Below are 18,560 nucleotides of genomic sequence, written 5' to 3'. Positions count from 1 at the left end.
CCTGGGACGTATTGACCCAATAGCTTAACCAGCCTTATCTGCAAGGCTATAGAAATAATCATCATGGACCTTATCCATAGAATCATACATGACCTTCAACACTCCTGACCTGAGCCATTTTAGTTTTGTTAAGGGTAGATCTTGTTTATTAAACTTAGTGGACTTCTTTGATAATGTCCCCAAAGTCCTAGATGAGGTTTAACAGGACATATCACCTATGTTAATTTAGCCAAGACCTTTGGCACAGTCTCTCATTCAGGTGTCATAGAGAAAATCTCCCACTGGGGATTAACTCGTACATTACTAGATCAGTAGCCACTGGCTTACCAACAGAACACACACTGTCAAAGATGGGGAGTCCACCGCCACCAGTAGACCAGGTACCAGTGGAATACTACAAGGATCTTTGCTGGGCTCTCAGCTGTTTGGGAACTATTTCTCTGAAGTCCAGGCAAAGGTAGATGGCCTGTGGCTTACCAAGTTTGCAGATGACCATCTACTGGGCACAAGCATGTAGAGTCCTCCATTGATGTTAACATATTACAGAAAGGGCTGACACAGACAAATGATTGGTGCCAAACTCACGGAGTGATACATAATGCAAAAAATGCATCATTGTCCCCTGTGGCAAAGACGTACTCCTGCTAATTATGATATATGTAGCATCCCCTCTAAGCTCAAACTCAATGGTGTGAGGCTTGAGAACGCAGGTTGACAGCAATCTAAACTTCGATCACTATGTGTCCATAATGGTAAGATGCACATTCTACATTGCACACTTCATAAATAAGGACATTGCATCCAAGACCAGGGAGGTGATAGCTCTTCTGTACTTGACCCTTATAAGACCACTAATTGAGTACAATGCTTCCTTCTGAGTGTACCTCACCAGACACCTACAGCAATTGGGGAAAAGAGGTTTTTGACCAGGAGAATCCAGGGCCTCCAAAACATGACAAACATGGAAAGAGTGAAAGACTTTTCGCTGTACTTACTATCATACAGGCTGCTGAGAGATGATCTATGCCTGGCCTACAGAGCAATCCCAGACTCCACCCTACTGGAAATGCTGGACATCTGAAAATCAAATAAGACTAGAATAACTTGTGCCAGCGATCTCAGCCTAGCCTGTGACATAAACTGAACATGCTAGAGAGACGGATACATTTTCTAGTGATTGCCACTCCTCTGTAATATGCTCCCACTGCATGTGAAGTAGCACTCCTCAATGAACCTATTCAAGTGCAATCTTAACAACTGGATGTGTGATTGTAAATTCACCACAGGGTTGGCACCTATGTTCCTGATGGACACAGAAACGCTCTGCTAATAATGACCATCTAACTATGCTCAGTAAGAGTACTTGGGTTTTTAAAGGCCCAAGGGACATTAGCCTAGTAACCTCCTATGAACCTATCCAGGCCTCCCAGCATCTTCTATTCAACATGTACTGCTGATATCATGCACTGTAAGTAGTCCTGCAGCCTTGTAAAAGTCAGACTTGTGCCATGATGCTTTTGCAAAGTACTGAGCTCTGTAATCTGTGTGCTTACATAGGTAAGGATTTTGTTCTCACTTCAGTCAAGTTTGTGTCTGTGTGTGTCTAGTCAGAAGAGCATAAGTGTGTATCCTACAGTTACCAGTCCAATCCCATGACTTGATAGTATTTTGACACTTGCACATGCCTACACATCCATTTCATACAGACTTCCGAACATCATCTCTCCAACATGCACAGCTGATCTCATCCACTATAAATTGTCCTAAGCCTTGTAAAAGTCAGACTTGTGCTGTGGTGTTTGCATAAAGTACTGAGCTCTGTAGTCTGTTTACTTAGGGGCTTTGTTCTCACTGCAGTTGTGTGTGTGTGTGTGTGTGTGTGTGTGTGTGTGTGTGTGTGTGTGTGTGTGTGTGTGTGTGTGTCTGTGCGCGCTGTTGCATGACATTATAGTCAGCCTTTTAGACCAGCATGTGGGACATGGGTTATTACCATCTTCTCCTCACCAGACACTGCTGATGTCATCAAGCTATAAAGTGTTGTCTGAGACATTCCAAGTCAGACTTGAGCTGTGGCACTTGTCTTAAATAGAGTTCTGTAGTCTGTGTACTTAGGGGTTCTATTCTCGCTGCAGTCAACTGGTGTTTGCGTGTGTGCTCCTGTCTGACATTGCAGTGAGCCTTTTAAACCAGCATTTGAAACACTGTTATTACTGTATTCTCCTCACCAGACACTGCTGATATCATCAGCTATACCTGATTTGTAGATGTGCACTATTTTCACCAGGGCAGGGTCAGAGACTGGCCTGGGGCCAGGCAGAAGTCACCTTATCCTATACGATACAGATTACAGTGATATGGCTTTCAGTGTATGCACATACATAATGGCATGACGTGTAGGTCCTGTGTTTTCTCGGTGAGAAACCCCTGTGGTCTGTCCACCTGCTGCATGTGTCTGGTGAGTTACATGCAAAAGAGAGCATTATATTCTGTTAGTGTTCTGATGAAGTTCGAGTACAGTGCTGTACTGTAATCCTCAGATCTGAATACGATGGTGTGACTTATGATGTGCACAACACAGGTTTTCAGTAACAGTGTGGATACTTAGTGGTTGAAGTTCAGATTGCTATCTGCATGGGTTCCATAGTGGGACTGTTGTCAATGCTGTGTTTAGCAGGGAATTCTACTTGTAAATGGGCAAAATAGACATGTTTGCTTTCATTTGTAGACTGTGTGGCTTTGTCACCAATCATTTGTCTATGTTAGCCCCTCCTGTAGTATGTTATCATCATAGGTGGACTGAGTGTCAGGGGCATGCATGATGACATTGTCATCCTTTTGAACTTGACAAGCCCAAAGCATTTGACAAAAATCCACACTGAGTTATTCACTCAGCACTGTCAGATGTGGCCATAAACACCTAACCCACCAAGTGGGGAGAGCACTGTATCAAATACACGGCATCTAAATGTGTTGAAATGTGTGAAGTGAACTGTATCTCATGTCCATACATCAGGGCTGTCTGCTAGACCCTTTCCTGTCCATTATTTAAGTCACAGACATCACAAATGACACACACGTCCTGTGTCCATATAGCTGTCTGAAGGCCTACAGATTGTGGGCAATCATTGACTCCAACAGTGATATCACTGTAATACAGACAGTATCAACACACACCAAAGATTGCAGCCACATACATATACATACCTCTCAACCTCTTAGAGCAAGAAATCTGGACAAAACCATAAATAATGGGGGGACAAAGGACTAAAAATAGGGACACTTTTTAAATATTGCTTTTACAAACTTAGAAAGTTGATAGAATAACAGGTTTGGCATTAGCATGCATTTTCTGAAGGGTATGAAGTCTAAAACTCTGTCATTATTCTCTGACTTCAAACCTCAGTAATTTACCAGTGATTTACCAGAAAACCACAGTTTTATGATAAATAGATCAAAAGTATGAGGCAAAAATTTGGACATTCTGTGAAAATCCGTACATTGAAAGATACGAGTCATAACACCTGCAATGACATAACAAGAAAACTGCATCAGAAAAACACACACACAACCCAGATATAATGTAGACACCTCGCCCTATAATCAGACCAGTAGGCATGTTGTCTGTGTGCTGAGGTAAATGATGTGTGGAACACCATCCAGCATGTGGCTACAATGCTGACTACTCCCTTGTATGTAACACAACTACTGAGTATGTGAAGGACATCCATATCACAGGCCTTAATGCCACCATAGTTCAAAGCCTTCATCACACCAGTAACTGAGTACAGTGCACCCTTCTTCATGTATCTCACTACACGTCTTCCAGTGATATGTAACTGAAGTGTACCACTTTTGCCACAGAGAACATTCACACATCTTATTTGGCCATACCTAGGTATTCTTTTTGTGGTGTAAACATTACTGTCTGATGGTGTGGAGACCCCATTAAGTTGTTAAACTGGATGCATGTGTGATACCTCTTCTGGTGATGCACACAGGTCATGCATAGCTGTTTGACAACACTAATGGCATGGATAACATGTATGTGTGTGTATTGTGCCATATAGATATGCTATGCACACCAGTTAACTAGTCTGGATCGATTATAATGTTGCATACAGATATAGCAGTGTCCCTCCTAACACCTCCAGTAGATATTATTGTCAGGACAGTGTGTGTGATTACCCTCATAGAGTACAGACATGTCGTAATAGTTGCACAAGTATGTTTGTGCAGAAGCATTTCTGATCACTCTAAATCACATATGTTATGTCAGAGACATGGGATTAATGGTGGTATTATTCTGATATTGTCCATGATTGTGCATGCTGCTTTTAATGTTGTCTGTGTGCCTTTCCTATGTCCCACTTGCTGGAGACCTCTGCTATGATTACACTCATATTCAGGCAACTCAGTTTGTGCAGCTTCACAATATGTACCCTACCCCAATTGTGTATAACATCTCTTATAGATGTCCTCTGCATTGTTCATGTAAGGATGTTTATCTCGCACACACATCTTCCCCATTGTTATGTTACATTGTGTGACAGCACGATACACATTTTCACTGTGCAGTCTTACTGTACCATATTGATATGTGATTGGTGTTGCTGCCTTCCATTGACATGCCCTCATCTGCTGCACATTAGGTGCTTTCACCTGTCCTCTTTCCCCATGGGCATTCCTGCAATTCATCTGTGTGTCCCTATTCAATACACACACTTCTCCTGAGTGTTTATTTTACATTGCAGTCCATGTACCCTTACAGATCATTTACATAATATTGGTACAGAATGCCAGAAATGGGATTTCACAATACTCTGTACACTGTCCTGTACTGTGTTTGGACCATATACATAGTTGTCATACCTCTCAAGTGTCTTGATTTTCACAGTATGTCCAGATTTGTGCCTTGTATGTTTTGGTCTATTCCTTATAAAATTTGTGGATTTCTGCCATGATCTCAGGACTGATGTCAGTAAATAATTACATACATTTGAGTTTCATACTTTGAATCCTTCAAAAAACATATCTTAACATAAACCTTATTATTCTAGTGCATTTATACTTTTAAATGTGCAAATATGTAAAATCTGTCCCTATTTCTGGGTCATTGTTCCCCCATTATGTTGGGCTTGTCCACATTTCTTGCACTTAGAGATTAAAAGCCATGGAAATCTATATGTTAAGCCTTTTTGATCATTGTGGCATTCCAAGTAAACATGCTAACTGACTGTGCTCTGAAGTAAACAAGATTGCTATCCGTGGTGATGTATATGATTTTCCTACGCAGCAACACTTTTGCAAGCCACGAAACCTCACTTATTTATGTTTAAATGTGGTGTGTGGCATGAATATGTAATTAATGCTGCTGCTCACTGCTCACACATGTAAACTCTGTGTAGGCTTCATGCAAAGCCTACATGGCGTTTACTGAATCCCAGGGAAGTCCTTTCCCAACACAAACTGTGTTGTAGGATTTCCTGTCTTCTGTCTCCAACTGTTAGGTGTTACTTTGGACAAAAATGTTTTGCTTCCTAAACTTGGAATGTGGACATCCTCTTCGGACTTTTCATTCCAGCTGTATAGTGTACAGAAACGATGTTACAGATTTACACTTCTTGCTTATTCTCTTACTCACCATTGAGTACTTCTGCAAAAAAATTGATTGACTTCTGGTTAGTAACAGAGCATCCGATTTACTTGGCACCCTAATATTCAGAATTCTAAAAGATGGCTATTGCCCTCCTTTGAGATGGTAACTCCCCTTTAGAGAACAGGCTTTATTCCCTAACACCCAAGATGACAACCATCTCCCTGAATTGGTCTTCTTTTAAAGCATGTATGGGTGAGAGTGAACCTTCTCAAGATTAGGTCCCACCTTATGGAACAATCTACCCTCTGATTTAAAGTGTAAAGAAACTTTTGCTGACTTCAGAGTAGCCTTTTCAGAACAAACTGCATAACAAAAAACTGTTTGTGGTAGTTTAATGGGCAACCGCTAACTACCATGCTCATATATATCTTTCCCCGTCCCCCTATCAAACCTGTATTAAAACTATTTGTATTGAAGTTGCAAAATCATCCTGCTGTTAGCCAACCACCTCTTAGCAGTTGTGATCTAAGCTGACAAATATCAGTGATTACTTTGCAATTGCATATTTAATTTTGTAGAACTGAAATGCTTAATTTAAATATGTAGAATCAAATTATTTGACTGTGTATGACTGTGTAGCAGTCTGTAGATTGAAATTTTTACTGCTATAATTTTTAGAGTAACTGTTGCAACTTCACTTGTGTACTCCAGTCATTTGATTTTTAGCATATATTTTATTCAGTTTAAATCTGCTTCTATTCACATCTGTGTCCGGTTATGGCTGAAAAGGGTCTTTGGGCAACTCCACTTACCTGGTTGTCAGTTAATAAATAAAATAAAAAAGCAAAAGGACACTGAGATGACTTTCTCTCCTTTGTTTAAAACTGATGTTTTGAAATTATCATACTGTGCTGTTTCTACTACAGGCAGGAATATATTTTGTAACCGTAATATACAAGCGTGTTAACATGTTATATATTTCTCTGTAGATACAATATAGAGCCCAGTTTGTACAGTCCATTTTTCTCACTTGGATCTTGTATGGAAGGACTGAACATGTTGTTTAGCCAACTTTGGGGCATTTCTCTTTATGCAGAGCAACCTAAAAAAGGAGAAGTCTGGTCTCCAGATATTCGGAAGTTGGTAAGACTCTAAATGTACTGCTGTGCCATATTCAAATTTCTTTGTCAGCTGTTTTTTTCCCCAGCATAGTATGGTAATATATAATGTGAAGTTGTTCAATCTCGCTGTTCATTCTTTACTGATGGGTTCGGAGCCAATCCCGCCAATTGCAAAGCTCGAGGTCTTCAAATAGCTCGAGGCCAAGTCCCTATCCCATGATGCACCTGTGAATTACCTCAGATCTAGTTTGCCGCTGCAACAGATCGGAGGTTCTGATTTAGATTGGGCCAGATAAGCTGTTTTTTTCATTACAATCTTATTAAAACATTTTTTGCTAGTTAGAATAGTTATATAGTTTAGGATTGTTGATAAAGCTCTTATAGCTTTTCAGTGTTTTTTCCCTTCCCATTTACTGTTCTTAATAAATTTTTAGTTGGCCCCTTTTAGGCCTAGTTTAATAGTAGTTTTCTCTACTTGGTGTGGTCTGTCTAGCCTTTTGCTTTTTATAGATAAGGCTTAGTACAGTAAACCTTAGATAGTTTAGATAAGGTTATTGTTTATTTTTCAGCTTGCAGTTTGTTATTCAGTGACCTTTGTCACATTTCTTAGATAATTATAGTCACTTAGATAGTTAGTCTTTTGCTGTGTGGTCTGTCTAGACTTCTGTATTTTAGATAAGGCTTAGTTCTTTATTACTGTTGAAATTTACAGTAAACCTTAGTTAATTTAGATAGGTTGTTGTTTCTTAGCAGCTATCTCTTTTGCATAGTTAGCTTGTGTGATATCACATTTATATTTGTTATATTGTGTGTGTGTGTGATTTAGCCTGCTTTTATTTAAGACTTGTGTGGAGATTTACTATTGTGTGATTTAGTCCGCAATTATTCCAGCCTTCTGTGATAAATTACTGTTATAATTTTTTGTGGTAACAGTAGTTTTTTTTGTAATATTATTATGGATGACCAAGATAAGCACCCTAAGTCTGGCTTCAAAAAGTGCCCAAAGTGTGGCCAAAAGATGTCTGTTACAGATAGCCACGTTAATTGTGTTTACTGTCTAGGGGCTCTGCATTTGCAAGACAGTTGTTCCATTTGTCATTCCTTCTCCTCAGGGGTCCTGCAGGAAGGGAAGAGGGAACTCATAGGTAGAGGGTTGTTGAAGCCTTTGTTTTAGGAAGCTTTGAGTGACCAAGATGGATCCAGCAAGTCCGCAAAGTCTTTCAAGACATCGGACTCGAAGAAATAAAAAAAGTCTTCGACTTCGGCTCCACTGCCGTCGGAGACGACAGTCTTTAGCTTTCGGAGCCAGTCCCCAGTCTTGGAACCAGTGTCTGAAGCGCCAAAGAGTCCACTTCCCCAGTTGGTACCACCTTCGGTACGCTCCTCTCGAACATCTATCAGCCTGTCAGATCTGGATGTGGATCGTGTGGTACAGAAGGTGTTATTGGCACTGGCATTAGCAAAAATGTTATAGGCTTCGACCCAAATGGCTTCCAAGCCGAAGACCCTTGCACCAACTCTTACTATTCCTCCTCCGAGACATGCTGGTCCTTCGGAGCTGGAGAAGGCAGACCTGATGTTAGTGGAACCCTCGGAGCCAATGCCTGCTCCATTGTCTTCGGCTCCATGTACTCTGACATCCTCGGTGCTGATCGAGGACTCTAGGAGACGACACTCTCTGGTCGGGTCCGGGGAGGACAGTCAGACCGACTTGGTTCTGACTTTGCCTCTCGGGGCCTCGGCTCGGATGAGCTCGACTCCTATCCCGGCTCGGAGCCCACTGTCTCAGTGCCGGGAGTGTCGACGGCTTCTTCGGATCCATCGGCTTCCTCACATCTGAGCAGAGGTGCTTTCGATGCCATGAGGAGAGTTATGTCTCCTAGAACATCCTCAATCTCAGGTCTGCATTCCTCCTCCCCTAAAGTGCCTGTGTCTGCTTTTGCCTCACAAGTCCTGACCAAGCATAGAGACCCAGAGCCTCAGGAAGCCCCATTGGGTGGCCACTGCTCTTCCAAGACCTCGCCAGAAGCTCCCACTGATGAGGTTCCCAGGAAGAGATTGTGCAAGAGGAAACACCTAGATTCCCCACAGGAGTCTCTAACATCGGATACTGACTTAGATGAGTCAGAAGGGTCCCCATGGTCCCCCTCTGAGGAGATCTCCTTCGCTGAGATACTTGAGGTCCATAGGCAGAGGGGTAGCTGTCAGTCCAAAAGCGCTACTGAGGATGAGTCAGCTCTCCTGAAGGGTTTCGGGTCTCAGCCCTCCACCTCTTTTGTGTCTCTGCCCTTTCATGAGCTGATGCAGCTGGTTTCACGAAGGGCGTGGGAGTCTCTGGATACTATGGAGCCTGTCCCAAGGAGGCCTAATAAATTCATTTCTGCCCCCCTTGACAAAACATTTTTAACTAAAGGTGTGCCGGTTTATGCCATGGTGGTGGCAGCACCAGAAACGAAATGTCTGAGACTTCCTCATCTATCCATCCTCCTAACAGTGACTCCAGGATTATGGATAGATATGGGAAGCGCATGTTTAGTTCAGTGACCTGTACTCTTCGTTCACTGAACTATTTAACCCATTTTACTAGGTTGCAAAGAGATCTCCTTAAGGAGTTAGGAGATACTCTTCAGGATATAGTAGCTGCAAGAGTTTCCGACAAAGTTGCTGCCCAGCTTGCTACCCTAAATTCTATTGTCAACTCATCCATGTGCTTCATTTCTTATGTAGCTGATGGCACGAGTAGGGCAGCGGGTACAGGAGTTGCTCTTAGGAGACATTCCTGGATGCGCTTGTGTTTCTTCACAGAGCCCTTCAAGTCATCCTTTCTGAACACTTCCTTTGATGGCTCGTCCCTTTTCGGGCCTAAAGTGAAGGAAACCTTAACCAAGTGTGAACAGGATGGAAAGACTCTGTCTCCCGTCGGGGTCTGTTTTTCCACCCCTACCCTAAAGGTCAAAGGGGAGGAAAAATGTAGTTCCGAAAAGCCCAAGGAGCCTTGTAGGACACACGTGAATATGGGCAGAGGAGGGGGGCAATAATGCAAGATGCTGCCCTCGCGGCAGACGGGATTCACAACACCAGGGAGACAGAGATCACTTCTTTGGGAAGCCCTACCAGCGTTCCTGAGAGGAGGCCCGACTGTCCTGCTCTGGAGGCAGTTGGGGGTCACTTATCTTTGTACCCAGAAGCCTGGCTCAAAATAACAAAAGACAGCTGGGTACAAAGTATTTCCAGAGGATACTTCATCCCATTCGCCACACCCCCTCCACCGATAAGAAAAATCCCGGATGTTCCACCCAGTTACAGGGAACAAGCAACAGTAGAGGTCCAAATGTTGCTAAGAAAAAGTGTCATCCAACCAGTCCCAGCAGACCAGACAGGATCCGGAACTTACTCGAGATTCTTTTTGGTTCCAAAGAAGACGGGGGACTGGAGACCGATATTGGACCTCAGCAGACTAAACCAATACGTAAAGAAAGAGAAGTTTCAGATGGTCAAGCTTCAGTCTATACTGCCCTTCTTAGGGAAAGACAATTGGAGATGCTCGATAGATCTCAAGGATGCGTACTACCACATAAAAATGCCCAGACCATCCAGGGATCACCTGCGCTTCTGGCTGGGAGCCAATCATTACCAGTTTTGAGCTCTGCCCTTTGGTCTCACTACAGCCCCCAGAGTGTTCACCAAATGCATGGCAGTGGGCACAGCTCACTTGAGGTGTCTAGGATTCCAGGTGTTTCCGTACCTAGACGATTGGCTCCTTACCACCACCACCAGGCATCAACTCATTCAGGTCAGGGAGTTCACTCTGTTACTCTGCAATCATCTGGGCATTACAATCAACTCAGAAAAATCTGCCTTGTCGCCATCGCAACATATCATTTTTATCAGGGCAGAGTTGGACACCACCACCACACTAAGGCTTCCAATAGAAGGAGTCTCTCTCCTTCGTCAACAGGTCAGCATTCTGATATCAAAAGACAGAGCACCAGCATCAGAAATTCTGAAATTATTAGGCATGATGGCAGCAGCAATTCTAGCCATACCACTAGCTCATATTCACATGCGGATATTACAATGGTGGCTGTTCACTCAATGGTCTTACCAAAAGCTCCCCATGACTCACACTATAATGATCACAAATTCTTGCAAAAAGGACCTTCAGTGGTGGACAAACAAGGAGGAACCAGGTCTTACCCTCTTTGTCACGAGGCTGTCAGAGTTTGGCAGTGGGCTGTTTCCACCCAGCTCATTCTGTTGGCAACGCATGTCCCGGGGAGATCCAACATGATAGCAGACAAACTGAACAGGGCAATCTTGTTGCCCCACGAGTGGTCCCTCAAGAAAGAAATAGTGGACAGGATATTCCACAGATGGGGCCAGCCTTGCTGTGACCTTTTTGCCAGTCACATGAACACGAAATGCAGAAGCTACTTTGCCCTGATTCCCCTTCCGGGAGAAGCCCCAAGGGACGCACTCGTACACGATTGGCCTCTGGGTCTCCTCTATGCATTTCCACCAATCCCATTGAAACCCAGGTTCTAAAGAAAGCAAAAACCCTGGGAATGACCATCATTCTAATAGCCCCTCACTGGCCTTGTCAGATTTGCTTCCCCTTTTGGAGGATCCTTGGATTCTGGACCCAGTTCCAGACATTCTGACTCACCCGTCGGGGGATCTTCATCCCTCTCTGCAATCCCTGAAGCTGACAGCTTGGCTGCTCCAGTTCCCATCATAGCCAGGTTCCATAATCTTTCCAATGAGACAAAACAGATAATTTTGTCTTCTCATAAATCTTCTACTAGGAAGCTATATCTTAGCAAATGGAAAAAATTTTCTCTATGGGCCTCTACAAATAATATTGATCCTTACCAAGCCCCTATGGCCTCCATGTTAGAGTTCTTGACTATGATTTTTAACAAAGGCGTTGCAGCAGCAACAGTTTGGGTTCAATTGGCTGCTATTTCTAATTTTCATCTTGGATTTGAAGGATTAAATATAATGTCTCACAAGTTATCCAAAGCCTTTCTCAAAGGGACTTTTCATATTAGACCACCTATGAAATCTCCCTATTCTCCATGGAATCTAAATTTTATGCTTTCCTGCAAAATTCTTTCACCATTTGAGCCAGCTTCATCTTGCAATCTCAAATTTTTGTCTTGGAAGACCATATTTCTGGTAGCTATTACTTCTGCCTGCAGAGTGTCAGAGCTTCAGGCTTTATCCATTAAGCCTTCCTATTTGATATTCCCTGCTGACAGTCTCTCACTTAGAACAAATCCCTCATTCTTGCCCAAAGTTTGCACTGAAGCCAATCTCAACCAAGTTATTAATTTTCCAGTCTTCTTCCCCAACCATTCTAACAATTTAGAGTATATACTGCACAAACTTGATGTTCATAGACAGCTCAGATTTTATTTGGATAGAACAAAAGATTTCAGAAAATCAGACCAGCTTTTTGTTTCATTTTCAGACTCCAGGAAGGGGAGACCCGTGAATAAAACAACTCTGTCTAAATGGTTATCTGATTGTATCACCTTTGCCTATTCAGCTGCTAATATGCCTTTGCAACATAAGATTAAAGCTCACTCAACCAGAGCAGTTTCTACATCATCTGCCTTTTCTGCCAGACTTCCCATTGATAACATTTGTGCAGCAGCCACTTGGTCAAAACCTCTTACCTTTATCACTCATTACAAAGTTGACAAGGCCTCCCAGGGACAGGGCCTCCTTTGGATCCATGGTCCTGAGAAATATACTCCTGTGAGCCACCTGAGATTGATGGTGCTTGGGATGCTACCCATCAGTAAAGAATGAATGGCGGGATTGAGCAACTTCACATAAAGAAGTTATGTACGTACCATAATGTTCCGTGTGAGTTGTTCATCTCGCCTTCATTCTTACATCCCTCACTCCTACCCCCTCCTGGGCTGTTAGATGACCGAGATGCTGGATCCATCCTGTTTACTCAATCCTTCTATTCCTTTCTCGTGAGAGTGAAAGAATGACATATGGTATTGGTATATGCAGCAAACAAGATCTGAGGTAATTCACAGGTGCATCATGGGATAGGGACTTGGCCTCGAGCTATTTGAAGACCTCGAGCTTTGCAATTGGCCGTATAGGAGCCGAGGGATTGGCTCCAAACCCATTAGTAAAGAATGAAGGCGTGATGAACAATTCACATGGAACGTTATGGTAAGTACATAACTTCTTTTTATGCATGGTTTGGTGGTGTGATTGAACTGCTGAGTTCAGAACTGTCATTAGGTTTTATTGTTTGGATTCTATAAAGTGTGCACTGCAAAAACTAATCAAGGTGGGAAAAGTTGAGGGCATATTGAAGTGGTGGTTCATATGGATATTTTAATTTTTATGTGCCTGTTTACATTGAACGTTGTGGTACCTAAAATGGCACTTGAATAAGAATGCTGCTACATTTGGTGATGGATTAGCTAAAAAAGAAAAGAAATTCAGAGAAGTTTGAGCCATGTTTCATTTAACATTCATTCAGTTTCTGTACCCTTTCAGAGTTTCTGTGTATGTGAATGAAGTAGAATAGTGAAGATTTAGGTTTGCACATGGATTTCAGCCTGCACATGAAAAGTCAAGACATTGAAACAGTATGTGTGTGCTAATTGGCTTAAAATGCTCTCTGCATAGTTACATTGGTCAACTTGTAAATGTAGTGGTTGTAGTGGTTATAGGGGCACTAAAACGTTTAGCGATTCACCTTTATTTTTAGAGGTCAGCTGTTTGGAGGGTGTGGAGTAAGGCTGCCACAGAGAACACTGTCCATTTCCATATAACATTGATCCCATTTACTATTCCTTTAGTATGTATTAGATGCAGAGTTGGGTGAGTGGCATGAGTCGGGTGGAGGTAACATCTGGGAATTGTGGAGTCTTGCAGACATTTGGGCATGTTTTCTTGAGGGTTGTTGCTACACTGGATCAAAAAATAAAAATCAGATCCTGCACTAAAGGAAAAAAGGAAGAAAGAAAACTGGTGCTTTCAGTCCTTTTCATCAGTGTAGGTTTTCAATGACAGGACATCAGAGTATTCAGGCATGTTCAGGAGCAAAGCATGTATGCCTTGTCCTCACAACTTATAATAAATAAACAAACAAGAAGTAGCATGCACTTGAATGTCACCGCTACAAGTATTTCATGTCCAAGCACAAGAAGTGGATTAGGTCTAAAAAAAAAAAAAAACCTTGTCAGTGTCTCATCCCTTCACACATGTTTGCTGAGTGGGCATACAGTGGATAAGTATGAAGGGGAGTATGGCCCTAGCGTATATGGGAACAGTGCATTATAAAGAACTTATCACAGTTAACAGCTGCTGAAAGGGTTGTATTGCTTCTCAAAAACTGCCTTTTCTTTGGCAAATCTGAATGAAAAATCCTAGTCTCTCATTTTTTTCATTGTTTCTGTTTTTTAAAAATGAAATTATTTTCATGTTGACATTTGTTTCATAACTGTATTGCTATGATCTGGTGTGCCATCTGATGCCATTACACATATCCTGAAGCATTTTCCAAGTAGTGTATTTGCTGAATGTCTTCCTTTTAAATGAATGAGAAGTGCAATCTTTTCAAGGTTTTAATTAAATTAATTATTTTACTCATAATTTTCTTACTAGGTTGTCCACTGGTCCAAGGATCATTTTCAGACACAGCCCAGGACAAAGAAATAAAAGAACAAAACATATGGTTTAAGTTGTTATAGACCAGAGATTGAAAACTTGTGGACTGATCACCTCAGGGATCTCTCTCTCTTCAGGCATCAACCAATTTCTTGCTAGCTTGAGTCCCTCTCCTTGTCCCTAGCATTGTGTTGCTTGCTGTTACTCTCCAGATCTGATTATCACCATCTTGCATCAACTTGGAGTCATCTTGAACTTTGAAGTTTCTTTACTTGCTTGGAGGGTAGCTAAATGCTTTATCTAGATTATAACTGGAACAACCTTGTAAATATATAATTTCTAAAAATCCTTTAAATTAACCACCCCTAATTACCTTTCTTGACTCTGATTTAAGAAAAAAATGTTTTATCTTTTCTCTCTCTTATTGAATTTGGGTAAGATTTCTTAGCAATTGAAAATGTTTCTGTTGTCTGGACAGTCTTTAGGGTAGTATTTGACATTCAATGTTGGGTTTTCTAGGCTACTGACTTTCACGCATTATAGTTATATGAGCAAGACTGTTTTGGAGAGGGTGTTTACAATATAGTATTTCAGGACTGTTTCCCATTGTTGATTTTCTGTGACTTTATCTGTTTATAGTAGCCTTTGGAAGTTGTTTGGTGTTTCTGGAGTGTTTAGTTTTTTATGCTCTACATCATTATGGAAGGTAAAGCCCCTGGGTTTAAAAATGTTGAAAGTGTAGGCACAAAATCACACTTCAAGATCCGTACAAGTACTGCATCCTGTGCCTTGGGGACGGGCATCTTGGTGCTGACTGCACATTTGCAAAAACTTCAGTGCCATGATGTTCTAATAGACAATGGGAACATGTTAGTACTAAATTTGATACACCCAAGGAAGAAGAAAAATATCCCAAGAAGGGATAGGAAAAGTACTGGCTGTAAAAATAGAGAAAAATAAGGAAAAAATGATAGAGGATACAAACCATTTATCTTAGGGCAGCTTTCCCAAGTAATGGTATCAAGGATGTCAGTTTCTCCCGCATCCTGGCTGGGTCCCTGTATGGTTTGCACCCTGTCATGCTCCTCTTCACTACCATATCAAGAGTCTTCAAGGGCCAACAGATTCTGCTCCGAGGAGGAGAGTGGAAAGCTTCTTCTCAGAGCAGGAGCTTTCATGCGTCATGCCATCAAGACCAGCATCAACAATGTCTTATGTTCTGTCAGGTCTCTTTCATTGTCCCTATGTAGCCTAACTGGGACAAGATGAGACAAGATTATGTCAGCATTTCTGAAGGCTTAGCTGCAGTATGATGGTCTCTCTGCCCACTCTGTTTCCAGGGTGCCAAGAGAAGAAATCCCACCTTATACCATTTCTCTTCCTTCCTTGGGCCCAATATCCGTACTGGGTACAGTGGAATCAACCAGGAGAACCCAAGCAGATATGAGCAGTTCAGAAGATTTCCTTTCTTTCTGCATCAGATCCTTTGGCACCAGGGGATGGGTCTGCCCCAATACCATCAGCACCAATCCCTTCTAGGTTCAAGGGGATCAGAGCTTGAGAGTTGCTTGACACTGGTGCCAAACCTTTCCAGCCCCTTAATGTTGTCTGTCCTCTTGGTATTCAGCCTTACTTCATGGGGTTGGTACTGGAGTCAGTGCCAAAGTCATTGCTCATTTGGCTTTGGGATCTGGCCATTTGGTGCCGAATACTTTGGCCATGATTGCTTAAGTAGAGGTATCTGTGTCAAGGGGAACAAATTAGGTTCCATGTCATGAACAGGCACATACTCAATTGATTCCACCAATAAACACCTAGAAGATGACCTCTTCTGCTCCACATTAGTATTGCCCCTCCCAGACAAAGGACACATTTCACCATCCAGGTTCCCCCAGGCCTTGGCTTTTTTCTTCTTCTACTTACTGGAGAAGTTGGGGGTTGGATGAGACCCTCCCGAGCCTTTCTAAAAAGAGGACCTAGTTTCCCTTCCCAGACACAGATCTTGATATCATTTTCTCGTAATCCTCTCCAAAGGCACCACATTTGGTGAAGTTTTGGAAATGAAACAGAGGAGAACTTGGCCAGTAGACCTAACCTTTTCCAAAGAAAAGATCTTACAGGAAGTGTTCTTGGCCCTGTCCGTCCTACCCCATCCCACCCCTAGTGGCCTGGGTGGTGCCTCCATCAGACAACTTAATTGACATGAACTGCTTAAAAGCCTTGAAAGACCAATGTCACAGAAAGTATCCCCGCATGCCAGGCAGAGTGCTCCGAATCCACTGGAGTAGACCTCACTGCAGCAAAGGACCTCCTACGGATGCCATCATAGTCTCAGCAACCACCAGGAAAGAAGCCCCAGAGGTTCAAGCGAGTCATCCTTCTAATAAAGAATTCCAGTTGATGGATGCAGTGGTGAATCATACGTACTCTTCCAGTATTTTTCCATAGAATACTAAATTACTTTATTTATTTAACATTTGTTTACTGGGAAAGTCCGACTTGGAATGAAGTCAATTTTCAGTGGAGGCCAGGGGAGAAACACTCCAAATGCATATCTTTCTAATGTGGGAGGAAACCGGAGTACCTGGAGAAAACCCACAGGAATGCAGGGAGGACATGCAGACTCCGCACAGAAGGCACCCCGCCTAAGAATTGACCTGGAGAACCTCTTGCTGTGAGGCGACAACTCTACTGCTGCACTACTGCACTGTCCATGCTTAAGTTAATAAGCGTATACTAGGCTTATGACCACCAGAGCCTTGTAAGCCTAGCCATGCAGTGCAAACCATTTGTGTCCCCTTCTAACATGGGCATCTGTTTGGAAGGATATGTTAGTTAAAAGCTTGCTAAACTTTTAGTGGTGATAGTGGGGAGGAGTGGGATGTTAGGGAATATTTAATGTTGACCTCTGTTTATCAGGGACATGGGTGCCAGAACAGGGATGAATTTTTGATTTCCCATCCAGTGGTCAAGGCTATGTTTGAATAGGGTTAGTGGTGGACTCTGCTTCACATGGATGGAGAGCCTATTCCAGAGTGTGGGAATCCTTTGATCATAGAAGGTTACTTAGGCTAACAGTGCTAGTCTTTTGTAGCCTAATCATTCGTAACCCAGTTTTCCCAGTTATCAGTGCCCATGGGCTAGAATGTCTTGGTTATATGCCTATGACTTAGGGCATATACAAATTGCCCTTGTCTGTAAGGGCCTAAGATGCACATCTGTCCTGCCAGCATGCTCTGTTTATCACAAGCAAGGTTTAAATCCTTGGATCTCATGTTTCTGGTGGTGTTCATTTTGTGGATGTGCAGAAGGTCCGTCAGGGCTGGATCTCAGAATGCCTTGTATGCCAGGTGTAGATAGTCTCTCAGTAACCTGTAGGAGACTGAGTATAGAGATAGGGCTTTAAGGCAATCTGTATAAGGCAATGTGTTAATACCCATGATCCTCTTGGTGAGGAACCTCTGTGGATGTTCCATCTGCTGCATATGCCCAGTCAGGTACATGCCAAAGGGGCACATATGACTAAGTTTTAGAGGGATCTGATGGACAAAGCCTTGGAACTCTGAAGTAGCTGCATACTGGGGGTCTTTGCAAGTAGCTGGAGATCCAAATGGTCACTGTCAGTTCAATCACTTCATTATCAATGAGGTCATGTCATAGTGCAGTGGATGGAGTGGCCAGATCAGCATAACAATGTGGCAGAAGGCCTGTCTCTGCTTAATGGGATCTGTGGATCACTTTAAGGCAGTATTTGTCACTGCCAATTTGACAAGCTGCAGCAACAGCTGGGGTTAAACTTTCTGTCCCACAGAAGTCATTTCAGAGAAACCAAAAAAGGGCTAAAAACGTCTGGTCCAGGAAGTCCCAGCAGCTGCTTAATAGGAATTCCTGTGGCAAAGAGAGCAGCTGTGGTAGCTGACATCAAAGAGGCAGAACTGGTCTGCATCAGCAAAGGTTCTGCAGGTCCTTGACTTGTCTTAGCCAGTGCCAGTCTTGAATTATTGTCCACCTGTTTCACTCTTTATGCAGTCAGGTATGTCTTTCCCAGTACTCTATTGCATGGCTGATCATCATGTAAGACAGCTGAGTCAGAGAAATTGCATCCAGAGGTTACTCAATACCATTTTTTGTCATATCCCAGTATTTCTGTATGAAAGGGAAGAAGGGAAACAGCAAGTATGAATCCTTCTCCAAAA

General features: G+C 42.6%; 1 protein-coding gene across 1 annotated transcript in view; it reads left to right on the top strand.

Moving 5' to 3' along the window:
* The window catches only part of LOC122802327 (mitochondrial intermediate peptidase), a 2,150,265-nt gene that overhangs the window by 1,674,850 nt on the left and 456,855 nt on the right, over positions 1-18,560 (top strand). The window contains exon 12 of the mRNA XM_044071968.1: positions 6,586-6,739. Coding sequence (XP_043927903.1) covers positions 6,586-6,739 — 154 coding nt within the window. The remainder of the gene's footprint in view (positions 1-6,585; positions 6,740-18,560) is intronic.

Source organism: Protopterus annectens, chromosome 5.part0 (assembly GCF_019279795.1).
Source record: "Protopterus annectens isolate FY-2018-M chromosome 5.part0, PAN1.0, whole genome shotgun sequence".
Classification (NCBI taxonomy): Eukaryota; Metazoa; Chordata; order Ceratodontiformes; family Protopteridae; genus Protopterus; species Protopterus annectens.
Note: the sequence above shows the minus strand (reverse complement) of the source record. Positions and strands in the feature narration are given on the sequence as shown.